This window comes from Ictalurus punctatus, chromosome 25 (assembly GCF_001660625.3).
Source record: "Ictalurus punctatus breed USDA103 chromosome 25, Coco_2.0, whole genome shotgun sequence".
NCBI lineage: Eukaryota > Metazoa > Chordata > Actinopteri > Siluriformes > Ictaluridae > Ictalurus > Ictalurus punctatus.
Window position 1 is genome coordinate 9302376 of NC_030440.2, and position 26308 is coordinate 9328683.

At 38.6% G+C, this 26308-nt stretch overlaps 3 protein-coding genes across 4 annotated transcripts; 1 reads left to right on the forward strand and 2 right to left on the reverse strand.

Annotated features, from left to right (window-relative positions):
• Positions 1 to 1139: 1139 nt before the first annotated feature.
• si:ch211-121a2.4 (transmembrane protein 205) lies at positions 1140 to 7647 on the reverse strand. The gene is made up of 4 exons (XM_017456078.3): positions 7514 to 7647; positions 5972 to 6136; positions 5653 to 5816; positions 1140 to 4205 (listed from the first exon to the last, which is right to left on the reverse strand). The coding sequence occupies exons 2-4, from the start codon at positions 6069 to 6071 to the stop codon at positions 3903 to 3905; spliced, it is 567 nt and encodes a 188-aa protein (XP_017311567.1). The 5' UTR covers positions 6072 to 6136; positions 7514 to 7647; the 3' UTR covers positions 1140 to 3902.
• Positions 6209 to 13484, forward strand: LOC108257923 (lymphocyte expansion molecule). Of its 2 annotated transcripts, none has more exons than XM_053675573.1 (9): positions 6209 to 6344; positions 8304 to 8385; positions 8739 to 8858; positions 9205 to 9342; positions 11021 to 11146; positions 11283 to 11456; positions 11599 to 11736; positions 12014 to 12144; positions 13270 to 13484. In XM_053675573.1, exons 1-9 carry the CDS (start codon positions 6211 to 6213, stop codon positions 13322 to 13324), a joined length of 1098 nt encoding a protein of 365 aa, XP_053531548.1. In that variant the 5' UTR covers positions 6209 to 6210; the 3' UTR covers positions 13325 to 13484. The 2 variants fall into 2 exon arrangements, with proteins under 2 accessions (XP_053531548.1, XP_017311566.1); XM_017456077.3 differs by lacking the exon at positions 6209 to 6344 and adding an exon at positions 7733 to 8153.
• A 247-nt stretch (positions 13485 to 13731) lies between these two features.
• dhcr24 (24-dehydrocholesterol reductase) lies at positions 13732 to 26135 on the reverse strand. The gene is made up of 9 exons (XM_017456076.3): positions 25697 to 26135; positions 21954 to 22109; positions 21588 to 21693; positions 20391 to 20509; positions 19796 to 20059; positions 18000 to 18143; positions 16882 to 17079; positions 15440 to 15618; positions 13732 to 14563 (listed from the first exon to the last, which is right to left on the reverse strand). The coding sequence occupies exons 1-9, from the start codon at positions 26036 to 26038 to the stop codon at positions 14410 to 14412; spliced, it is 1662 nt and encodes a 553-aa protein (XP_017311565.1). The 5' UTR covers positions 26039 to 26135; the 3' UTR covers positions 13732 to 14409.
• Positions 26136 to 26308: the final 173 nt, after the last annotated feature.

Consider the following 26308-nt stretch of genomic DNA (forward strand, 5'->3'; position numbering starts at 1 on the left):
ATAGGCTATTGGAAGCAGCATATTTTACTTGCTTCCTTTTAGTTCAAACTGAACTGAAAACTCTCTCACTGATAAATTAAATTGGATTGTTTTTCATTGAGTGTTAGTTCTATTATTTTGAGTTTCCTATTCTCTTTCCTTACTTTTCCCCTGTCCACTCACTGCAGTCAAGTAATAAGCACGAGAATGGAGTGAAGGTATGCTGCACCACCAGTAAACAAACTTAATCCAAGGCTTCACTAACATTATTCGCCATCACCATGTTACATTACCGACAGATGCAGGACACAACACTGCGCATGTGCATGGAAAACACATATAGTGCCATAGAGTTCCAGTCTGGGTTTTGAAAATCTGGTCACCTACCACAGGGGTTCCCAAACTTTTCCAGGGCAAGGTCCCCCAAATGGCATTAACATTTGACAGAGGCCGCCATTTTGCAAGATGTCTTTAAAACACACAAAAAATACAGACTTCTGAATATATCCCCTTTTTTATTATTAATAATTACATATTACATTACATAAGGAATTGATTGTGTGTGTGTGTGTGGTTGTCTGAGAGTGAAAAAGAGAAAACATACTAGTGGGAGGGATGAGCTTGGTGGCTCCGACCAAATTGTTGAGGCCCCCTGTGCACCCCCTGGCAGCCCCCACTTTGAAAACCACTGCCCTACCATACAGAGTAAATGGAAATTCAAAATGGTCTGTTTGACGCTTCATAACTGGACAAGCAGTCGCCCCGTTAATGGAAGTCTCAAACACAAAGTTTGGCTAACAAGAAAGCCTGGGAAGCTAACTTGCTCTCTGCAGAAAGAAGTGAAGAAGGAAGTGCGCGCGGTTTACGGATTTGAGAACACATATTACACATGGCTGTCCCCCCAAACCCCGCCTGCCTTACTTGACACCAGGGGGTTCCGTACCTTAGTAATAGTAGGTGGAGTAACACTCTTCAGTACACATGCTGCTGCTTCCTACTCTTCCTCAAGGATTAGTGACATCTCATCAGAATAGTCCAAGATCCCATAGCACTCCCCTGTGGTTCAAAATTTATACCACAGCATTTCAAAACAAAAAAAAAACAAGCTGATTTTCTTTTTTTTTTTTTTTTGGTGTTCCAAGTAAGAGATGTAACCAGAGTTAATTGTTTAGTGTCAGCCTTTTATTTAAAAATGTAACACAAAGTAACAACTTGTCAATACTGCAGTATAATTCATAAATACCTGGAGTATATTGTCCCTTTTTAAACAAATAAAAAAGGAATCATTGTTCACCTTTTAACATCACATAATAATCCAGCACCATTAAACACACACCAGCACAACTGCAAATACCCCCACTCTACTGAACACAGCTCATAAGGACATAAGGATGAATTCTAAGCTTCATCGCTATAATTGAATCCTTTCCATCCAAAGATATGGCATGAAATATAGCATCAGGTAAGTAAGAAAGATTTAAATTTACTGCTGGCTCATTTGCATTCATTAAACAGAAACCCTGGAGCTGCAGGGATAGATTAAAAGCATCACCAGCATAATTATTGTAGTACATTTTTTTAAATTGCACAATCTAGACTAAATACCTCTTAAAGCCTAGTTGAGGCACCACTACATTGTCATTGCACCCACACAAATACTAGATAAAAGATACTACAGGGAGACATGGAGAAAAAAACGGCTACATTCCATATGGAGCATATTATGGAACTGTGTAATACATGCGCATGACCATATGGAACAAAATTCAATCCATACCTCTGCATTTACATTTCTAAAGCAAAATGACCCAAAAATGTACAACACAATGACAGGTTATCTCCGCACCAAATCAACACTCCTTTAAATATTTATACACACATCCTATGCTGTTGTCAAGACATTAGTTTGCATTACTTGCTTAATTTCAAAAAGGGTGATAATCTTCAATTAAGCGAACTAACTTTACCACAAAACTCATAGCTGATGCTATAGCTGTGTTGAATTTGCTGTTTCAGGTGTGCACAGATCAGTTAATGGCCATGAAGTAGTATAGCCTGCACAACCTGCATGACTTGATTGATAAAGTAGCAGAGCTGGGAAAGGCAACGTATTTCAATTTGTCCATTTCAGGAGACATGCCAACATTTCTTTTTAATGTAAGAAAAGAACTCATGAATTCAGCTGCACACTACAGGTAAGTTAGTACTGCCTGGAACCCTGGAATACCAGCTCCAGGGTAAAATTACTGTTACGATATAACAACACAGAATGTAATATGCATCACATAAAACTAGCAACTATATGCTGCCACCAATAGAACATACAAAAACAGTTGCAAGAGTATTAGAAATGATTGCTAGGTCAGCCCATAGGAGTGCCTGGATTCTCCTTTGTTCATTTCACTGGACTACATTCATCATCAAAATGAAGGATGTCAAGATGATCCTGAAATTCCTAAATACACTGCAAAAACTGACATATTAGCAAGTGAAAATATTTAGAATAAAGTTAGATGTATATACCATTTCCTTTTATACAATTGCAGTAAACCAGATATAAGAATATTAAGCCTATTTCTAGACATACACTTACTGGTCGCTTTAAAAGGAACACCTGTACACCTGCTGACTTATGCAGCGATTTATCCAATCAGTCCATAACGTGGGAGCAACACAATGTATACAATCATGCATATATGTACAGGTCAAGAGCTTCAGTTAATGTTCACATCAAACATCAGAATGGTGGAAAAAAGTGTGCTCTGTGACTTTAACCAACCGTGGCATGGTTGTTGGGGTCAGCCACACTTGTATGAGTATTTCAGAAACTGCTGATGTCCTAGGATTTTCACACACATCCATTCCACGATCAAAGTCACAGAGATCACACTTTTTCTCATTTTTTCTGATGTTTGGTGTGAACATTAAGCGAAGCTCTTGACCTGTATCTGCATGATTTTATGTGTTGCACTGCTGCCACTTGATTGGCTGATTAGATAACGGCATGAATGTGCAGGTGTTCCTAAAAAGTGGATGGTGAGTGTATTTACTATTTTTAAGCTTTAAATGTTCCTATTCTTATTATTATGCTTCTTTCTAGAAATAAATGTTTAAAAGTAGCAACATTATCCGCCAATAAAACAAGAACATTTCAATCTTGAAATTAATACAAATTTAAATCTCTTATATTTGGTTTATTGTAATCTTTTAATAGGAAATGCTAGATCGGTTTGACTATATTCAACATATTAACTTGCTAAGATGTCTTTTTTTTTTTTTTTTGCAGTGTACACCTTCTGAATAGTAACTGGTGATATGACAATGCAATATATCTTTATAAATTACATCACCATATAAATTTCTGACAAGTGTGCTTAGTTCTAATGAGCTTGCCCAGTCCCATATAATGTTTGCCTGCCTTTTCTGCTTATTTGTACTCAAAGTATTCTTGTCCCAAGTCACCCGGCACCAGGTTAGTCATTTGTCCACCCGTGTCTTTTATAACCCTGACCTACTTAATTAATAATCACAATAACAAGTAGCTGATTTGATCTTTAAACAATGTATGTTATCTATATTCCTTTATGTTTCTGTGTTAAACAATTTATTTTTGTGGACACTGATTTTTGAAATTATAGATGTAGCTCTGTGATGGAAGTATTTTTTGTTGTTGATATTTTTTAACGTAAATATTGTTATACCAGCATTAATCATGAGTTGTTGAATTTTGGCTACCCCTACTTCCAAACTATCACCATTAATAGTCTGCATAAGTTATGTGCAAGTGCTCTAATAACTTGTGCTACACTAGATACTACTATACCACAACAAACAATACAAAGAGGTAAGGAAAGCGCAAAGAAAGTCTAAAAACTACATTTTCAGCATATAGGACATATTAAGTGTGTGAATCTGATTGAAAATCAAAGGGTAGTAAGGTTCTCTGCCAGGTAATAAAGGCTATAGCCATTGCACACAATACAGCAGAGGTTACAGAGGGATGAGAGGAGGTGGTAAAGCCATAGACGGTTGCTCAGCTGCTTGTACTTGGGGTCTTTGTCACACAGTTTGGAATAGGCTTCACGATTGGATGACAGCCCAATGTCCTGGCCCAGCCCGCAAGCCTGCTCAATCATATGCATGTCCGCCATGATCTCGGAGGTCAACTGGCCGAACCACTGGGCATTCACGGCTGCCACAGTCACACACACAAAGAAAACAAAGATCTGTCCAGAGATGAAGCATGACACAGACAGAGGGATGGGAAGAGGAAAACATGTTAACCTGACATGTTGTGCAAATATTTCAATAAGCACCATATTTCATCTACAGACAGGTGACGACGTCAAGGGGAAAAAATGGTGGCTTGATTATGGGGCATTTTGCTGGTATGGTTTAGGGATCACTTATTCCCGTAGTGGGAAGGGTCACTGCAAATACAGTACAAGGTTATTCTGACTGTTCACCTTTATTCTATGATAAAACATGATGGGAGTGGTTTCTTCCACATCACAGGGCACACAGCCTCATGGAGTATGAAAATGATGCAAATAAGTATGATGCGATGGCTTTCTCAGGCACCAGATCTCAACCCAACTGAATACCTATGGGAGACAACGCTCTCCACAACCAAAAACAGCATCTGAGGGAATATCTAACCCTAAGAAGAGATGGTGTTCATCTCTTTGGTATAGTTTCAGAGATGGCTGGAATCAGTGGTGCTGTTCTGGGGATGTGATGGCCCGAAACCTTAGCAAGATACTATATGTTGGTTATTCCTTGAATTTGTCACCTTTCTGTATAATATCAGAACACTCAGGCCTTTGATACAACACTGACATAAAATATCAGAAACTTGCCCGAGACAAGCCATAGGAAGAAATATTTGCATATAAGTTCATGACCCTAAATAAGTCCAAAAATTTTGAAAAGAAAAAGAAAGATTAGCCAGTATTTCAGACATCTCAATGTGGCAATGAGTCAAATTGACCCATAATATAATAAGAGGATTAAATAAACGCCTGACGGAAATGATGCTTCTTAAGCTTCTTACGTTTTTTACGCATGCACAGTACAGGGACGCAAGCGTTTTCATCAGTTTCAGCATGGACAAGCTATTTTTGGAAAACATTTGAAAACGCCAGTGTAGGTGGAGAGTGTGGTAAAACGAAAATACAGTTTTCAGCTCTATCTATTAATGTGGACGCAGCCTAAGTTTCAAAATAATCATGGAGACACTGTGTTGTACAGATTATGTACACTGGATTTGGTCGATGGGTTCTCTTAATTAGACCGGTCACGTCATATAATGTTCATTCTTCCTTTAAATTACTGTGGAACAACTGTTAAAATTAAATGATAAAAAAACTAAACTGAAAATCACTGTACACCTGGGCTGAACGTGTATTCTGCGCTTAAACTAACTTGTTGGAAGAATTTTATTCTCTGACACTACGTTTGTTTACAACTCAAAGTCCGACCAAAATAGAAACCAGCCACCACCATTGTCTAAAAAAAAACCCCAGGAAATTACTAAAATGCACAGTCACAAAGATGATCATAATGTAACGATATGCCTAAGTATTAAAAATAATGTTAAAATTCAGTATAAAAGCAAATTCTGAGCAACACGTTGTGCTTGAGCAACGTTTCTATGTAACCTGTGTTACATACCTGAAAGGCCTCTTTATCATCCAGCAAGTCACTGGGATGGTACATGGCAAAAATAGCCAGGTTGAAGAAAGCACAGGCCGAGCCGACGTGCAGATAGAAAGGGAAGAGTCGACTCTGAATAAAGCCATATGTGTGTCTGTTTAGATGGCTGTCCATGATGAATCCTTAAACAACAAAATCATTTAAAATAACAATTTAACCACCAATTACACTGACCAGCTTGCCTGAACAGACGTACTGGATGTTTCTCACACAAACTTACAGACAGTAAGGAATGTGCATTATATCTGATCTGATGTTCACAGAAACAGACTCTCACCAGAGATGAAGGTGACCCATATTTGCATGCCCCAAAAGGTGGAGAGGAAGATGAGGTGAAAAAGTTTCGCACAGACAGGCGGCTCTTGGTTCGTCGACATGATCAGTGGACACCATCCAATCTCGTATGTGTTGTATCCTCCGGTCCCGTTCTCCTTCCTGGTGACTACATCAGCGACAGCAACAAGAAAATCAGCGTGACAAAAACACAAAGTAGAAAACATTTCTTTGGCGTATAGAATGCATGACGTATGGTTTCTTCAACGTCACAAAAACAAATCCTGCTTTCAGCTCATACAACATGCATATGGATTTCATTTGTTCATCGTTCTTTTAACGCCATCAGCACCAATGACTTTCATGGCAAGATCAAGGTAGGTAAAACAGGATATTCCATAAATTCCTACAGTATTATAACTATTACAATTTACTTTTTTTTTTTTTTTTACAACATTCCAAGCAGCAACAGTATACAAGGTCCTTCGCTTTAATATTTGATAAGAATGCTAGGATTTTTCCTGGTGAGACATTCCTCTACATACGTCTTTTCTGAGTAGAATCATTGTCTAATATTGTTAAAAGTAAGACAGTTTAGTAATCTATGCGTAACAGACATTTTGGTTTTATATGTTGGTGGTTCTTCCTCGTTCAGTAGGAACACATGTGAGTCTTGAGCATCCAATACAGCGTCCAGTGTATATAGTTTGATCATGTCTGAATTCCAAGGTGGAAATGACGGAAGTGTCTTTCTCAGAAGCGTCGTAAAGTCCTCTTTAATCTGCCCGAGAGCCGTGAATTGATTCTGTGCGATGGTGACACATTTACTTTTGAAACAGGAAGTCAGAGTGAAGGCTTGTTGAGGTTCTTGACTGATTTACTCATCAGGAATAGTGCTTGAGATACACCACATCGCTTCAAGATGTTTTGTTTTCTTGTAAATGTACTTAGTAAAAGCATTAAATCCCAATAACAGTTAAGTAAAGTATAAACACACCTTATACTAAAGTATGTGTATTAGTACTAAGGCATTTTCCACCCCCTTCCCTGCAGAGGTAGATGAATTCACCTTTCACCTAGATGTCCTTATGGCAGCAGATCAAACCTGTGTAGAAATCAGACTTTAATCTGATCACAACTAGTAGATGACCATTTTGGGGTATTAACATTAAGGCGTTATGTAACACTACTAAGAAGTGCTGAAGTTTGATCTGGTTAAAATTAGCTGACGTCCCAACTAGGAAGTAAATCCTTCAAAAGTGTATCATGGACTACCTTCAAGTTGTCTGGAGTTATTTAAGTAGGGTAAAGACATTACATTAAAGACAGTTAGTCTTTACCAAACACTCCCGAGCTAGCGCACAACTTGTTCTGCTAGTTAGACAGCAGTCATACAGACACAACATTACCTAGAACTTTCCTTGGTCATGCAACTTGGAGTTCTAAATACATTCTGAACAACACTGGAGCTGTGCCTTAAAGTCGTATTAACACCCGAATACTGACATCTATTTATATAACATTCGTATTTAAGGCATGGACCAACCTGAAACTCCCGTGACCCGGTTTTTTTTTTTTCTTTCTTTCTTTTTTTTTTAATTCTTTTTTTTGCTGCTCTGTAACAAAATCGACTCCTCCAATCAAAGCGCGTCCCCGGTAGTGACGGAGTAGTTTAGATGGCTGGGCGTGGCAAAGAGTGACGACGTGCTCCAAATGACAAATAGCGTTACGTGTATTCTGCATAAATCTGCATATTAAATTGTACAATTGTACATATACAATATATACAACTGTGACTGAAGTGGCATAAATAGCCTGAGAGGAAACCATTTACAATCAGAAAATAGCACCAGTAAAAAGAATAAACTTGAGGTTTACTACTTTATTAGTGACAAAATGCTATAGAATTATTATAAAGTGGTTTATAGGCCGATCATAATCAATTACAGTGTGTGAGGTCATGTCTCGCTTTGTTGCTAGGAAGCAACGCATTAATTTTGTATCGCGTTGTAGTACGTTGTCATAGTGACGGTCTTCTCAAATACACAGTGGGTCCATGTGTTAACACTATAAAGTGTGCAAGATAAAAAATATTAATAATAATAAATATTAATAATAAAATAAAAACAAAACACTATGGAAGAAATGAGGTTTCAAGGGGCCCCTTTTGGAAGCCAATCATCCAGGTAAAACTAACTTCCTCTACTACTTTATGTATATGTATAAATTAGGTGTGTGTGTGTATGTATATGTATTGTATTAAATGTGATTTGTAAAATATTGTTTTCTTATTAGACTTTTTCAGTTCCTAGACAATGCATTTTTCAACATTCCAGGTTTGAGGTGTCTGGAGTCCATCATGGCAACAAGAGAGTGGGAACATGCTCTCAAATCCCCTACTGCAAGAGTGATGACTGGGTGAAGACCTAACACACAGTTGCTTATTCTAACAGTTAATTGCCAGCTTATTTTGTTAACACAATGTTCAGACTCTGCAACCTAATCAGTAGGCCATCACATAATTGTCTCATTTAGTGACCCATACAAGGTCAAGCACCTTCAGGTTGCTGTGTTCATGCACCTGCATGCCACTCCATCTTTTTCTGAACAATGGCTATTGTAAAGCATGACATTAAAAGGTTATTTCTAATGTATACAGCTCAAGGAGTTAGTGTGTCCAGTGCAAAACATGCAGGTTTGAGTATAAGTTAAGCTTACATACATGTTCCATGTTTAATCAGTGTTCCGAATGTGTTTTATGCCAAATTCAGAAAACCAAGGTTGGTCCAGGCACATACAGGATCGCCAGTTTCACTGAGGAACTGGAAAAGAAACCTGGCAGCTTGAGAGGAATCTGTGAGACCAGAGAGAAGCGGTTTAAAGACGGCAAGGTGCACAATTCAGCCACTAGAGGGGAACAAATGATTGCCATCAGAAAGAGTCAGAAAGCCACCAAAGGCTCCTAATCCTCTCCTGCTATGTCCAAGAATAACAAACTCTTGACTATATTTCTACTTTGGTGATGGTTTTTTAGAGTTTTTAAAGTCATTGTTTTTTTTTGTTTGTTTTTTTTTGTTGTTGTTGTTTTTAGGTTAAGCTTTATTTCCATCTGAAGATTGATTTACCTAGTTAAAGTGTTCTCACAACTGAAAGGTGTTCACACAAATTTTATGTGCATAAACATGAATATACATATTATTTACAAAAAAAAAATGCATCATTTTGTATGGCTTCCAGAGGTCTACCCCAGGACCAGGTGCTTACGGTAAAGGGGGAATCCCTTCAGCAGCACTGGAGGAGAAGGAGAGAATGTCTTTGAGGACCGGTCCCTCCATGGGCAATGCCAGTCATCATCGCTTTGATGCAAACACTGTGGTAAATATTCAAATAATTTGTTATTGTCATTCATTATAGATAGATAGATACAGTGGGGGAAATAAGTATTGAACGCGTCAACATTTGTTTCCAGTAAAAAATATTTCCTATGAGGCTATTCACATGAAATTTTCACCAGAGTTTAATAAATATTAATATTATTAACTGATATTAATTTGCACAGATAGGAGGTATAATTACTTACAGATTTCAGCTGGTTCCTTGCCTTACCGTGCCTTGGAGGACTGCTTTTTCTCAGCGTTTTCAATACTTTTTTTTCTGTCATTCCACTTTATTACACATAACTTTATTTATGGACTTTAATGTTGCAAATTGTTTATATTTGTGCATTTCTTGAGGTAATCCTGATGTCTGGTGAATTTCATGTAAATAACCTCATTGGAAATATATTTACTGAAAAAAATGTTGACACGTTGAATACTTATTTCCACGCAGATTGACTGACTGATTGATTGCTTGATTGATTGATTGATTGATCAATTGATCCCCAAGGGAAATTTGGAGTGCTATAGAAGCAAAAGACATTGATGCACTAGACATAATGCTACATATTCTACATGTAGGTACAGAATACCAGAAGTAGACATTCAGAAAACCAAGTGGTGGGATTGGCTGTCTTGTTTTTGAACCAAACATATCTGTTACAAATATGCCCAAAATGTTACCATCTGGTTACCATCTTATTTGTAGCCAGTGATAGTCCTCCTTCCATTCCAACCACCTTCACACTGTTCTGGTGCAGCTTGTACTCCAGCTTGTCCCTGTAACTGTCTTTCCCATTCTGAAGCTATTTTTTAATCTCTGATTTAACCCACTTAATCTCCTTCTTATCACGCGCTCTAAAAGCCCTCTTCTTCCTATTCTAGGGCCTTCAGATCCTTTCTGATCCACAGTTGTTTATTACTGAGGAAACAGCACTTTGTCATTGTGGTAAACAAATTTTAGTCTGTAGATGTAGAACTCAGATGTAGTCTGTAATACAGTGGCTAAGTCCCTCAATGTCCTCCCTATACAACTCACAGAGCATATCTCAATCAGTCTCCTCAAGTTCATTCTGCAGAGCTTCTTCAGCCTCCTCTGTCTGTTTCTTCACTGTCCTGATGTTAACAGGGAGCCGTTGAAGAACAAGTCAGTATGTAGGGGTGAGATGGACTAAATTGTAATCAGATCTATCAAGGGCTGGCAGAGCAGCAGACTTGTATGCGTCCTTGAGATTGGCATATGACAGATCAAGTGTCCTATTGTCTCTTGTGTTTTATTCCACACACTGTAAGAAACTTGTGAGGTTGGAGGAGATGGATACATGATTAAAATTTCCAGAGATTACCATGAATGCATTGAGATAACCTGTCATTAGTTTACTAACCAAAGAATGTATCTGCTCCATTGTGGCCAATCAACATTCAGATCACAAACCTGTGCTTTGACCATAAGGTGTCTGCAGCCGCACCATCTATCATTCACATAAACAGCAAGTTCACCTCCTCTCCTCTTACTGCTGTCCTTCACATGACTGTGCACACAGTGTGAAAGTGGTTCAGTGAAATCACAGAATCCACACAACACAAATATTGCATAAAATGTATATTTAAAAATGTCTTACAAATGAGTAATTTTAAATGAGTGGTTTTTTTTGTGTATTTTTCCTAATATGCAGGACAGTGGCTTGGGTCCAGGTACATACAATCTGAAAAGCTCCACTGAGCTGATACTGAGTCGCAGAGTCAGTAAAAGAAGCCCATATGACCCGTCCACTGGTAAGGGAAACATCTTCACTGCCCCTGTAAGTACCACTTTTATCAAAACCAAAGACCACTGAATATTGTGCTGAATATATTTTAATCGCATGCGCTATGCATAGCAGGCCCAAATGTATTGTATGTATGGGCAATTTAAAAAACCATGAAAACTCTGTTCAGAAATGGGTGAGTCCAGGCCCATGCATGTACCCCAAAGACTTGCCCAAGTTTGGCGAAGAGCTGCAGAAGCGTGAGAAAAAGAAACATGGGGTTTTTGGAATTACGGAGCAATACCCTGCCGTCCATACTGAGAGAATCTACCTGTCCACCTTGTCTCAGTGCCCACGGCCTGTGGTACTTATAAACACACATCTATCACCATCTATGCAGCCTTAATCCCTGCTAAATTCAGTTTGACTTGCAATGATGTAATGTGCATGAATAACCTGAATGTTTGTACCTTAAAACCCTCATTCATTTACTTTTTCTCTGTCAGACTTCTCCAGGCCCAGGTTGGTACAATATTATTCCTATGACTCCCGAGTATCAATCGGGAAGTGGCAAACAAGCCCCTTTCCTCTCCAGTGCCCTACGGGTGAACATGACGACAGAGATGCTGATGAATAAAAACCATGTGAGGTCCACAGCGCAGTGATACAGCAACAAAAATAAATGCCTAGCCTTTCTGGACATGAACAATACATACTGTTGCGGGAAAGCATGATTTAAATACCTCCAAAAAAGTAGTATGATATATTTGGACTTTTTCGTCATATAAAGAAATCACCATGAAGTAAAAAAAAATCTTTATGGATTTAAAAAGGGGTATTTGCAGTTATTGAGGAGTTGGCGTTTTTTAGGTTGTTTTTTTTTTTTGCATAATATGGAATGCATTTTGATGTTTTTCACAGAATCCAGTTGAGCCTGGTCACTACAACATAGCAGAGTTGAGTCAGAACAAGAAAAAAAATAGCCATAGATCATCGTTTATATCTGGCACCCAGCGCTACCTACACTACCCGGAAAGAGACAACTTCATCCAGTAAGAAATACTGTATATTACTCAAAGCATGCGTTCACTTCCAAATCTAGACAGAGTTGTTAGTTTCTAAGATGTGGCCTAGCAAAAAAAAAAAAAAAACAAACAACATTTTAAAAAGGCTTTTAGACATTCAAATGTATTCAATAAATAATTTATGTTATTCTAAATACACTATATGGCTAAGTGTGTGGACACCTGACTATCACTCCCATATGCGGTTCTTCCCCAAACATTTGCCACAAAGTTGGAAGCACACAATTGTATAGGATGACTGTATGATGTAGTATTACAGTTTCCCTTCACTGGAACTAAGAGGCACAAACTTGTTCCACCATGACAATGCCCCTGTGCACAATGTGAGCTCCATGAAGACATGGTTTGCCAAGGTTGAAGTGGAAGAACTTGAGTGTCCTGCACAAGAGCCTTGACCTCAACCCCACTGAACACTTTTGTAATGAACTGAAATGCCGACTGTACCCCAGACCTCCTCGGCTGACCTCACTGATGAGGTCTCGTGGCTGAATGAGCACAAATCCCCACAGCAACGCTCCAAAACCTAAAGAAAAGCCATCCCAGAAGAGTGAAGGTTATTATAACAGCAAAGTGGGACTAAATCTGGAATGGGATGTTCAGCAAGCACACACCCCAATCAGCAATAAAATTAAAACCACCTGCCTACTTTTGTGTAGGCCATCCCTTGTTTCACCAAAACAGATCTGACCTGTTGCGGCATGGACTCGACAAGACCTCTGAAGGGGTGCTGTGGTATCTGGCACCGAGACGTTATCAGTAGATCCTTTAGGTCTTTAAGTTGCAAGGTAGGGCCTCCGTGGATTGGACTTTTTTGTCCAGCACATCCCACAGATGCTCGATCAGATTTTCTGCCTAATATATCCCACCCCTTGACAGATGCCATTGTAACAAGATAAATAAGATAATAAATGTTATTCATGTCACTGGTTTTAAAGTTATGGGTACAGTAATGGTCAGGTGTCCACATACTTTTGGTCATATAGTCTATCTCTACTGAAAGTCAAGATAATTTTTGTTTACCATGTGTACAAAAGGTAAATACAATGTGTCTGTATTGTGATATGATTTTCTATAAATTATTATTATTTTTAGGGAGAGACTCAGGCCTAGCAATGTTCCTTTGGACAGAAGATCGTTTCTCTTGTAACCAGAACGCCTTCAAATGAGTACGAATTCCAAGGCTGTTGGGCTTAAAGAGCCAATATTTTAACTTTGAAATGCATTCATTTCTACTGCATGAAATATCAGCATGCTTTTGCCACTTGTATATTCCAGTGAACTAAACTAATGCCAAAATATTGATGGATCAGAATTTTATTGCACCATACATACCAAACCCCTTAAAATAGAAATGCAGCTAGATTAAATAATGAAATTTATCTGAGCTACTGACAGTGAACCCAGAAACCTGCTCAGAACATTAAGATTGCTAATGTTCACATGCCAAAATACCGTGTGAACATAGAAAGCCCTTTTTTATTCCCCACGGATGGACACAAAAACAGACGTGAACAAATATAAGCAGCAAACACAATACTCTAAGAGGGTCAGAAATGAAAACCAACAATAAAATTCGTGTTTACTTTAGAGCTCCTACAAAATGATGGTGAAAGTGAAGAAAAAATGAGTGTACAGCTATAAGGCTTAAAGGAAGTAATGTATATTTCTTCAAGTGGTACTTCTGAGTGGTGATACAGTGGAAGCAACATTCAGACAAGTTTGTGCATTTGTGCGTATTAGAATCATTTAAAGACACTTCACTGACATAAGGGTAGTCTGGATTTTGTCTTGAAAAAAAAAATATTAAGGAGAATTTACAGATGGCACCTCTGGAAAAGCAATACCTGTTGACATGAGTTATAATGTTGTGCCTTGATATACAAGACTAACATGGACAACAATGGAACTTGGCATTAAAATGTACGTTCATTGGCAAAATATATCTATGGTAGGAGTACAAATAAGGTACATTTAGATGCACATAAAAAAGGACAATATTTGGTGTAAAATTACATATTTTACTAATATTCCCTTCATTTATATTGTTTGCCAAAAATAGATTTAAATGTAAAGGCTCAAGTATATGTGATTAATGTTAAAAATCCAATTTAAAAAAAATATAGACTGTAATATTGCCTATAGCTGGTTGACTTTTCAGGAGCTTTTTTTTTAATTATTATTATTAATTCCATTTTCATTTGTTCCTGTATTTCAATCAGGACTGAATTTGTCTCAGTGTCTTGCAGCTTTGCAGATTTTGTTGTACACTTCAGGAAATGCCTGCTCACACTCCAGCTCCTTCCTTAGCTTATGATACAGCGTACTGTCAAACATTTCCCAGAATTCTTCTTGTTCCATGTACACGTCCGCATAAAGCATCTGGAAACTAGGGAAGGAATGGAAGTTAATAAAAAAAAAAACTGTAAAATTGTAAAACTGTACATCAAAGCGCAGTGTGTCAGTGTGAAATATACTCTGTGTTTATATACTTTGTTGTCAGTATTAGATACACAACCTTGTATCTGTTCTTAATGACAATTATCAGATATACCTACAATTTTTGTGGGAATAAATTTGAATGATCTTCAAATGTAACCTGTCCATGAAGAGAAAGGAGTCATTCTCAGTGCAGCAGTGACACTGATTTGGTAGTGCTGTGTGGCAACAGTACCAGTGTATCAGGTGCAGAACCCATACCCCCCACCCCCACCCAACCACAACCCACTGGTGGTCCCTTTATATTGATGGATAGAGTAAAGGACGGTTGTCTAATTGCATAGAACAGATGGGCTACAGCCAGTAATTGTGACCTGCTAAAATGGCCAGGTTCTAGATATTTCTAGATATGTGTACCTAATAAACTGGAAATTCGATATATACAGAACGCAAGGAATAAAACACACCAGGTGTGCTGTTACATAAAATAATCAGTGGGATGGGATGGTGTAATGTGGCCCATTGTGTTTTGTTCCTCTTATACCACAGCCATTTGTAAACAATGACATGTTTTTAATTTGTTAATGAATGTGCTATATAATGATTTAAAGTTATGTTTAATGTAGAGGAACAACTGTGAGACAAGTTCCTGTTATCACTTATGTTATCACAGAGAACACAAAGTCCTCTATACTAATTCCAACTGTAACTAATGTCAATACTGTTGTTAAATAAAATATAATCAACACTATCAGACCAATTTGATTTGAGAATTCAACAGCACTGTTGTATACACAAACACTTACAATACATTCATAAAACTGACCCGTTTACATCTCGTACAAACTTCTCAAGCTGGCGTGTGGAGGCCCGAGCCTCAAAGTGTTTGACTTGGGGTTCCCCGTATGCCCCAATGTCCACATACAGCTCATCCTTATCTCCTTTAGGATGCACCATGCCTGGCCGACTGGGCAATATGAATGGGCACAGCCACAGGGGATACACCTACACACACGAGGAATTACATGGCAGAAGTTTTTATCACAATAACGGTCTACCTATTAGTCATTATTCATGGTATTATTATAATATTACAATTCACAGGTTAACAAGAACCATATTAACCATTCTAAAAGCCATTTTTACATTATATACATCAACAGTGAAAAAGACTAAGAGGCTAAAAACAACCTCGAGCAGAGAACAATACAAGTAGTGTTACCATACAAGATTTATAAATGAGTTCTAGAGAAGCAAAGTTCACAGAGTAGAGGTGCAAGAGCCAGATTACATTATTTTTTATTTTATATATATATATATATATATATATATATATATATATATATATATATATATATATATATATATGGTGCAAGAGCCAGAGTACATTATTTTTTATTTTATATATATATATATATATATATATATATATATATATATATATATATATATATATTTATTATATATATATATATATATATTTTATATTATATAATATATATATATATATATATATATATATATATAAAATATATAATATATATATATATATAATATATATATATATATATAATATTATATATATATATATATATATATATATATATATATATATATATATATATATATATATATATATATATATATATATATATATTTATTTTATTTTATTTTTTTAATTAATAATGTGGGGGTTGGAATTTTAGGGTTTAGTTAGGTATTTACAGAAGAGGTGGGTCTTTAGCTGTTTTTTGAAGATAGTGACAGATTCTGCGGTCCGGACTGAGGTTGGAAGTTCATTCCACTACTGAGGGATGGTTAGAGTGAAGGTTCTGGAAAGGGACCTTGAGCCACGCCGAGTAAGCACTACTAAGCGTCAGTTGTTAACCGATTGCAGGTTGCGTGAGGGAACATAAACCTCAAGGAGAGTGTTGAGGTAGGGGGTGCTGTTCCAGACAAGGTTTTGTATGTGAGCATCAAGGCCTTGAATTTGATACGGGCAGCTACAGGAAGCCAGTGGGGGGAGATGAAGAGGGGTGTGACATGGGTTTATCATCATTTACTTCATCTAAAGTTGTTTCAGATATACTATCATTCATATTTCAAAGTCAAATAAGATATTACATAAGAAGCGAACTGTCTTTTTTGCTGCCTAGTGCTATTTTCCATGTGGGAAAGCCTTTATTTTAGACCATGCAAATGCCCCCTGAATAAAGATGTTTGTTAGGACCAAAGGTGTCTGTTGTGTGGTAAGCTGCTGAACCTTACATGAATGCCATGGTGGAAGTGTGTGATGGCCGTGTGCATGTGCTTCATGGGCACCAGCATGTCCTGCACCACGTGATGTTGCTCGTAAAGCCGGCGGATGGTCTCGCCCTGAGTCAGCTTCAGCAGGGAGATCTTAGGAGGAACCATCCAGCCAAACACAAACCTGAACAGAGGGTTATTCCCAAATGGAATGATGTCCTAAATACAAAGGCAGGAGAGAGAGAGAGAGAGAGAGAGAGAGAGAGAGAGATTATGCAAAGTGGAGAACTGGAGGGAGAAAGAAAGCATTTTAAGTGCATGTGCGATTAAAAAAAAAAAAAAAGGAAATAAAAATGTCATAAGCCGGGGGAATCCATCAGAGACTGACTGTGCAATCGATACTTCCATTCCATATTAGAAGGGCCCATCAAGCTGTTTACTATGGACATCAGAAAAGTGCCTAACAGGAAGTGTGTGTGTGTGTGTGTGTGTGTGTGTGTGTGTGTGTGCGCGTGTGTATCATACAATGATGATAAATCACAATCTGCTGGCACTGAGACATTTCCCCTGAACACAAGCAAGAAGAAAATCCTGCATAATTTATCAGGTCTGCAATAATTACCACCATCTTCCTTCAGTTAATGGCATTAGAGGAATACATTAGCGGACATTATACAATATGTGTGTTTGTGTGTGTGTGTGTGCGCGCATGTGAGAAAGTGTATGAGAGAGAGAGAGAGAGAGAGAGAGAGAGAGAGAGAGAGAGAGAGAGAGAGAGAGAGAGAGAGAGCGAGCGAGCGCAGACAAGGAGATTATATGATAAAGCAGGAGGAGAAATGTGTCTAATACTAATACATTAGGGGAACAATGTGGTTGCAGTAAAGAAGCTAATGGATATAAAGAGATCGAGATCACAGAACCATGTTTAAGAGTTTTATCACAGACCATCAAACCACTTGTCATTTGTTATTTCCACACTGTCCAAAAACGGTCCAATCCAGTTTGATGAATTCATTTTTCATAACTGTACGTGTTCTTAATCACTTAATCAGTGTTTTTATACTGTTCATAAAGGTGGGCTTGCAGTCACCATCGGTCATAACTTCCCTGTTTATGTATTACCATTGCACACCATTTACCTGTAGCTCCCAGAAGATGCTTCGTGTGTGTCTGTGGTAGTAATGTCTGAGTGGGATGTACTCCACACCAGGTCCATCCTCCTTCAGGTACTTCTCCACGTGCTTAAAGAACCAGGGTTTGTAGTAGTGACCAATGCGATTGATCTAGCAGACATGTAAAAAAGTACACTGGGTCTTAATGCAAATGTTTGTTTTACAGCTCCTAAATACCATTAATCTAATCTCACAATGTTGTTGACTGTGCTTGGATGGTTAGGAGCCAGTCATTTACACACGTCTGTGGAGTTTTATGACATGGCAGAAGACATACAAGTGCTTTTAGGATAATTTAACTCCAATGTTTTTGGAATACAGACAAAAACAGAGTCAAATATTTTTAAGTCTAAATGCCATATAGAATGCGAATTATTAAATTTTCTCTTAAATAGTCTTAGAGCATGTTCACACGTATTAGTCCAGTTGTGGAGTCTAATTCAAAGCAAAATTCTATTTTTGATTTGTTTGCTATTTCGTTTGTTTTGTTTTTACAGTAAACATATTTAAACAAAACAAAATGGGGGACAAAAAATGGATCTTTGTATGGAGGCACGTAAGGCTAAACACACTCACCATCCACTTTAATAGAATCATGTGGCAGCAGCACAGTGCATAAAATCATGCAGATACGGGTCAAGAGCTTCAGTTAACGTTCACATCAAACATCAGAATGAGATAAAAATGTGATCTTTGTGTGATCTCTGCATGGTTGTTGGTACCAGAAGGGCTGATTTGAGTATTTCAGAAACTGTTGATCTTCTGGGACTGTCACACACAACAGTCTCGAGAGTATATACAGAGTTATAGGGAAAAAATAAATAATAAATCCTGTAAGCAGAGGGTCTCTAGGCTGTAAACTCTAGAGACTGGTGTGTGTGTGAAAATCCCAGGAGATCAGCAGTTTCTGAAATACTCAATGCAGCCCGTCTGATACCAGCAACCATGCCACGGTTAAAATCACACCTTGTCTTTATTTGATCTGAAAATGAACTGAAACGTTTGACCTGTATCTGCATGATTTTATGTATTGTGCTGCTGCTACATGAGCAGGTGTACAGGTGTTCCTATTAAAGTGGACGCTGGGTGTATATTTGTAACACTTTCATTCATTTCTCAAAAATACAGTGACTAATAAAAGGTAAGCAAACCTTTACCACATATGTGATGAAATACCAAAAAAAAAAATCAGCCAAGCACAAAGAAAACAGAGGCGAACTGAAATAAATGATTAGGCAATTATATGTAAATAACAACAGTTTAAAACAGTTTGAGCATTGTATATGGCACTTCATTTCTCTTCTTGTTCATTGCTCCTAATATCCAGAACATACTGCATCTCTGGAGTGCTACAGCTCTGTCCTATCCCTCACTTTAGCAGTTCACATGCACAGAAAAAAATGCAAAAAAATGCAACCCAAAATACTCGGCATGTTCGGTTCACTTTGTGCAGGTGGGTTGAATCAGAGTCGAATCGCTTTCTCACTGCTATCAAACCCAGCTAGAGCTCGCTTGAAACCAAACCAAATCCACCTTGCTCACACGGTCTTAGAGCAGTTGTTTTGGTCCGCACCCAAGTGCCACTGCGGTGTTCTCACCTGCTTCTATGAACCACACCAAAGAGGAAAACGCACCAGGGTACGATTCAAACAAGACTAAATACTGAATATGTGAAAGCAGCCTTACAAAGCATTCAACTTGAAATCGTAAAGAAATTCATAAAGCAAAGCATAGAAGCAGCCCAAGTATGAACATGACCTCACCTTGTCAGGCTCGGCGTGGTCAGTCATAACGCCGGTCATAATAACAGCCTCGTCGAGCGAATACTGTAGCCCTTCCACAAAATGATTCTCTTTGTTAGCAGACTCCTCTGCAAACACCTTACAGATGCCATCCAATCCCCGCACGGCCTTGTAGCGCAGCCTCACCCACTGCCGAGCTGGAATAATCCGAATCTCAGCTGCCACCAAGAAGCCCAGGGTTCCACAGGACCACGGGACTGAATAGAACAGCTCAGAGTTCTCCGTCTGCCCCACAAGAAGAACATTTACAGATAAATGTACAGTATATACTAGGCAAAGTCCACAAAGTAGTAGTTAAAGCGTACTAGTTAGGAACGTACCTCATCCTAATTAGCAGCTTCTTACAATGTATAATGACTACATTAAAGAATGAAGAAGATTCTGGTTTTATATTTCTCTTTCCATTCTTCTTTACTTTCTTTCTGTCCCTGTCCATCTCTTTAAATTTTTTATTTATTAGTTTGTATGATTTCAGACTACACAATGAGTGCATAATTCTAACTGATACAAACAAACATCAACACACACACACACACACACCAAATCAAACTCATACCTCAGTGCAGCGAACCAGACTGCCATCTGCCAGTACTAACTCAAAAGCCACACAGATGTGTTGGAACAGGCCATAAATATGAGACGAGGACTCGATCCCTGTGCCCATTACCAAACCCCCTGAGGAATAGAGAGAGAGAGAGAGAGAGAGAGAGAGAGAGAGAGAGAGAGAGAGAAAAATCAATGAATTGGGAAGATGACAACAGGACTTGTATTTAAAGTCCCCATGAAATGCCTTGACACATGCAGCATTATTCAATGTATTGACGTAATTTCCACTGAAACAGAAAGTCAGGCCGGGACATATCAAGTGGCTCCTCCCCCTTTTTAAATATCTAATAGTGTTTAGCTTACCTCACAGCCCAGCTAAGCCATACTTGATAGTTAGTACCATGGATTTTTATGATGTTAGGTTTGGGACACTTCAGATTCTAGAGAGCATTTGATTGGACAGAAAATCTGATGAGAAGCTGAAGTGCAGAATGAGATCATAAAAATTGAACTGTATTGGTGGTAAAGAGAGACTGTACATTTTGAATGCATATATCTTCTAGATGCGAATATTGTCATTGTTTTGATGCACACTAGATAACCTCAAGGCTATTATATTCATACTAAAAAGCCATGATTTTGATTTTAAGTGTATTTGATCATGTGTACTTAATATTTTTCCAATGAACAACTTTTAAAACCCACACATTCATAGTGCTTGTATTCCGGTGTGTAATGTACTTGCAGAGGAATATATGATTAAGGTAAGAGAAAACAGGGTTGTGATCTCTTGCTTACCCACACAGCTGCTCTCTGTAGGCCTCCAAATGAATTTGCTGCAGCAGCAGCAGCAGTGAAAACCATTACCTGGGCAGCGGGCACAATTTCTGATACCCATAAACGCTTTTAGTAGAACAGGCCATTTCCGCACCCAATCTAACCTAACGCACTGAAACAGGGCCATTACTCATTCATAACACAATTAGGAGTAGCCCCTGATGCACCACACGAGACACACAATATCGACCAGCAAGAAATATTGCATATACACACTCCACTTATTGCTTCGAGTCAATACACTGGGGGAAGGGACAAAGAGCGAGCGAGAGAAAGGGGATCAAATAAAGTCGACAGACTTTGTCTGAAAAGGCATGGCAGGCCAAACTGGTAATCATTTTTATCCAGCATTCTAGTTTTGAGGACGTACCTACTGTGAGATCATCAAGCTCAGGTAATACAGGTAGGGTCCAGCCGATGGAATTCAATAGGGCTGTCACCTGACCCATATTTACCAAGGGCTCCACACGTACGACCTAAAGAGAGGTGCATGGTCATATCACAAATCACACAATTTGCCTTGCTTTCATTCTTAACTAAACACTTTAAGCTTTAATCAATCAGCTACATTAGGCCATGTATCCGAGTGAAAGATAGTTCCTGAACACCACTGGCTTAAATTCACAAACATGTAAGTGCTCTCAGTTACAAACTACATCTAATAAAACATTATCTTTAATATTGTTATGTGCAAGGTTTACTCTGATTGCCCTGTGGATTTGTAGTGAGATACCACCTGTCTTTTTGTGTCCACCTCTAGGATATCCATCATATTGATTTTTATATTCTTGTGAGTCTTCTTATATTTCCCCACCCTCAGAGACACGGTCAACCAGCCAGGACGTCCTGTGCACATATACGCCTTTCCTCCCTCCTTCTTCCACTCACGAACCTGAAAAGCAGGAATAAATCTTTATAGGATGTAGCGAATACTAAATGCAGTTTTAAAGAACGTTCTCAACTTTTAGCCCTTTTAGACAAGTCAAAATGAAATTAGATGTAGACAAGGAATTAAAGGCACAATACATCCGGGTTTTTGACTTCACACTATCCGTTGTTACCCAGATGAGGACGGGTTCCCTTCTGAGTCTGGTTCCTCTCAAGGTTTTTTCCTCTTAACATCTTAGGGAGTTTTTCCTCACCACCGTCGCCACCGGCTTGCTCAATTGGGATTAATACACACACTTAAAATCTGTATCCTGTGTTTATACATTTCTTTAAAGCTGCTTTGAGACAATGACCATTGTAAAAAGCGCTTTACAAATAAAATTGAATTGAATTCTTTCATCTGCAATGTGCTTGGCCACATGACTGGTTAGGAGTTTGGCATATGAAGTAAAGTCATCTTTGTAGAAGTCTCAGCCTCAGATGCTCCACCCATTTTTATTTCACGTATTTTGTAGACTTAGCTGGCCATGACAATCAGAATCTCATTGACTAACCACATGTCTATGTTGTTGTTTTTTTTAAATCACTCCTTGATACGTTTACTGTGAACACTCACCCCTCTCTGTTCCAACCAGGTACAGACAGATAAAGCCCCTCACCATTTGCACGTTCCTTTGTCTCCCTGAATACCATTCGCATACTTTTACATACCTACCCGTATAACATTTGCACGTATTCCTAGGACTTCCCCAAAACCATATATGGAGTTGTTCCTGTCTTACATGGATATGCTTTCTGTTTTATGCACATATGTCCTTCTGCCTAGCCAGTCAATAGTTAACCCACTGTCTCTATTGTGTGTCAAGCACGATATATATTCTCTGCCTTTCTTTGAATAAATCAGAGATCTTGCAATTTGAGCTTTGCATGTCTGTGTTATTTGGCAAACTCTCCCAAGCTTGGTGCAGGAAGTGTGTAGTTGGTCTAATGAAACTCTGCGAAACAACTTGGGCAGGTTGGCTACTTGAGAAAGAGACTGTGATTTCAGGGCAAAAGTGAAAGTTGCAGCAGTATCAACAAGTAATTCTAACATCGAAAATAGACAAGAACACAGATTTCCTAGGAGAGAAGGAAAATGCACCTACTGTGGAAAATCAAGGCACTGGGTGAAAGAGTGTAGAAAGAAGCAACACGATATCAGGAGAAATGCACAGAATAACCCTTCCCCTTCCCAGCCTCCTTACAACCTTGAAGCAACCCCTAATCTTTCTACTGAAACCCTAGGGCAGCTTGTACAGGCACTTTTGAGAGCACAACAGGAACAGTAGGGGCTGGGAGTACCTATATTTCCCCTATAATATACCATAATGATAAAAGAATTTTTGTGAAATATACCATACAGCAAAAGGAGGTTGATTTTTTGCTAGACACAGGTGCAGAACTTCCGATTGCATTAGCCAAAAGCCTAAGTATTCCCTACCAGAAAACCAAGCTTTCTCGAACTGGCATAGTGGGAAATGATTCACTTTTATAAGAGACTTCCTCCACTGAAGTTCAGTTAGGCCCAAAGGTATTTACTACACCTCTGTTGTGTGCTCTTATGAATACCGGGTTCCTACAACTGCTTACTTCCTTTGTATGCTTTGTTTACAGTCATCAACCAAATGCTTTGTCTTCACATGGCATGGAAGGACAACTCCATAAAATATCTTTAAAACTACAGTGTACAGCTCATTGCTTTAGACTTGATGACTGCAGCGCAAGACAGCACGTTCTGACCTGTAGACTGATGCTCTTGATTTTCTACAATAAAGAATCCTACCAGAGTCTCCTGGTCTTCAATGTTTAATCATTAATATGGGGAGCTTTCCATAAGGAGATGTGCAGTTAAGATTCATGGAAGGAGTCTCAGCTGTTATCATAGGAGAGTCTTCAGGTCTTCGTAACTTCAAGACAAAGAAAAAAGAGAGGCTGGTGAGGGAATGATTGTTCATCACTACTTCAGGGTGCTCTTTTGCTCCTCTAAGGTCACGTAAGGTCACATTCGCCCGCTCTGCTCCTTGGTATAATGACAATCTGCGCTCTAGAAAGGCTGCTTGTCGGAAAATGGAGCGCAAATGGCACCTTACTGGACTGAATGTCTACTATCAAGCGTGGAAGCATCTTCTGGGTGATTATCGAGCACTAATGGAGACTAAAAGATCCTCTTACTTCTCTCAGGCTATTGTAAACAATCAAAATAATCCCAGACACTTGTTACAAACCATAAACAGATTGCTTTAAGTTAATGCTGTTACCACTTTGCCTGTTTCTCAGCAGCTATGTAATTCTTTTCTTCCGTTTTTTAATTCTAAGATTGACAATGTTCGCAAAGAAATTCCTGTCACCTGACTCTGCCACTTTACTCCTTCGTCCATCTGGGTTCACTGATGTTTCTTTCACTCATTTCTCACTGCTTGATTCCGAGGCTCTCATAAGGGAGGTATCCAGCATGAAATCAACCACTTGCTTGCTGGATCCAATTCCCACAAACCTATTTAAATCGTGCTTCGATGTTTGGTGCCCTACTATCCTCAGCATTATAAATGAATCAGTGGAGACTGGGATTGTTCCAGCAGTACTAAAGACTGCTGCTGTTACACCTGTACCAAAGAAAGAAAATATGTTTCCATGGATGATTTTAACAATTTTTGTCCCATTTCAAATCTTCCATTGTTGGCAAAAATACTTGAGCGTGTTGTTGCCTCTCAACTATGTAATCATCTTACAATTAATAACCTCTTTGCACCCCTTCAGTCAGGTTTTCGTAAACTTCACAGCACTGACACAGTGTTGGTCAAAGTTACCAATGACTTTTGATGGCCTCTGATTCTGGTGCTACATCCATTCTTATTCTTCTTGTTCCCCATGACCCTGTAGGATAAGCAGTATAGAAAATGGATGGATGAATCAAAAGATGAACATGAGATGATAGACCACAATTTCAGCTTTCATTTCCTGGTATTTACATCTAGACGTGTTAAACAGCTTAGACCATGGCACCTTTTGTTTGAACCCACCCATTTTTCAAATGATCAGAAATATTGGAACATATGACTGACAGGTGTTTCTTGTTGCTTAGGTGTGTCCTGTTAAATTAATTATTTAACAATTGATATGTCTGAAAGTCAGATGCAGACTGCAGTCTTTTGTTAAAAAGGATAAACCAACATGAAAACCAGAGAGCTGTCTATGGGAGAAAAACAAGCCATTTTGAAGCTGAGAAAAGAGGTGGAACTCAATCAGAGCCATTGCACAAACACTAAGCATAGCCAATACAACAATTTCCTGGAAAAGAAAGAAAGCCTTGGTGTACTAACAACTACTAACAATAGGAAAACAACACCAGCTGATGACAGAAACATTGTGCCAGCTGTGAAGAACCCCCCCCCCCCCCCCCCAAAAAAAAAAAAAAACAACAGTCAGTATTCATCTTTGGATCTCAAACCAAAACGTCTTCAGTGTAAAGCAAAAACAAAAGCCTTGGCCTTGCTGCTGCAGTACTTTCGGAGGTGACTGTATATTTATTTCTACACTGGGAGACTCACTCACCTGTCTCTGGATGTCTCGGACCCGCTCGTTGTGCAGCTTTGGCGCTGAGCACATCTTAAAGATGATCCAAGCTCGCACATAATAGTAGGCATCAAACACCACAGACAAGGGCAGAAGGAAAAGGCAAACAAATATCCATCGCTGGTGAATTATAACATAATCTAAGCCTTTTATCCTGATCCATAAAAGAAACAAAATAACCAAAGCACCGACATACAGCACTAGATCCATTTGGAGTAAAAATAAATAAACAACTAAAAACGATATTCTCAAGTTTTTTTCTTTTTCTTTTTTGGAATCTGCAAGCTTCGAAACACTTGAAATTTGGCTTACTTTGTTCATGCACTTTTAAGGACTACCTTCACAGCAACCGTGAATTTTCTCACCTACATTTATTTCTGCATGATTTTACGCACAGGATAGAGCTGGATACCGAGCCACAACCTATTCCCTTTACAAGGACACTAAATGCTTCATCAAATAATGAGTTCTGTAGCACAAAGTAGTGCACTACAAATGAAACAGGAAGCCGTTTTGGACGTAGCCTAGGTGGGTCAATAAGCCACGCCTCCACAAAGCACTGATTGGCCAGTGGAGCGTCAGTTACGCCTT

Excerpts from the sequence above, each read along its gene's own strand:
- dhcr24 (XM_017456076.3), bottom strand. The coding sequence starts at position 26,038 with ATGAACAAAGTAAGCCAAATTTCAAGTGTTTCGAAGCTTGCAGATTCC. Across the intron at positions 22,110-25,696 it reads TCCGAGACATCCAGAGACAG|GTTCGTGAGTGGAAGAAGGA; the intron begins GTGAGTGAGTCT and ends CCTGCTTTTCAG. Across the intron at positions 20,060-20,390 it reads GTCTGGTTCGCTGCACTGAG|ACGGAGAACTCTGAGCTGTT; the intron begins GTATGAGTTTGA and ends CTTGTGGGGCAG.
- si:ch211-121a2.4 (XM_017456078.3), bottom strand. The coding sequence starts at position 6,071 with ATGTCGACGAACCAAGAGCCGCCTGTCTGTGCGAAACTTTTTCACCTC. Across the intron at positions 5,817-5,971 it reads ATGGGTCACCTTCATCTCTG|GATTCATCATGGACAGCCAT; the intron begins GTGAGAGTCTGT and ends TTGTTGTTTAAG. Across the intron at positions 4,206-5,652 it reads ATGATAAAGAGGCCTTTCAG|ATCTTTGTTTTCTTTGTGTG; the intron begins GTATGTAACACA and ends ATCTCTGGACAG.
- LOC108257923 (XM_053675573.1), top strand. The coding sequence starts at position 6,211 with ATGCATGACGTATGGTTTCTTCAACGTCACAAAAACAAATCCTGCTTT. Across the intron at positions 9,343-11,020 it reads GCTTTGATGCAAACACTGTG|GACAGTGGCTTGGGTCCAGG; the intron begins GTAAATATTCAA and ends CCTAATATGCAG. Across the intron at positions 12,145-13,269 it reads GAAAGAGACAACTTCATCCA|GGAGAGACTCAGGCCTAGCA; the intron begins GTAAGAAATACT and ends TATTATTTTTAG.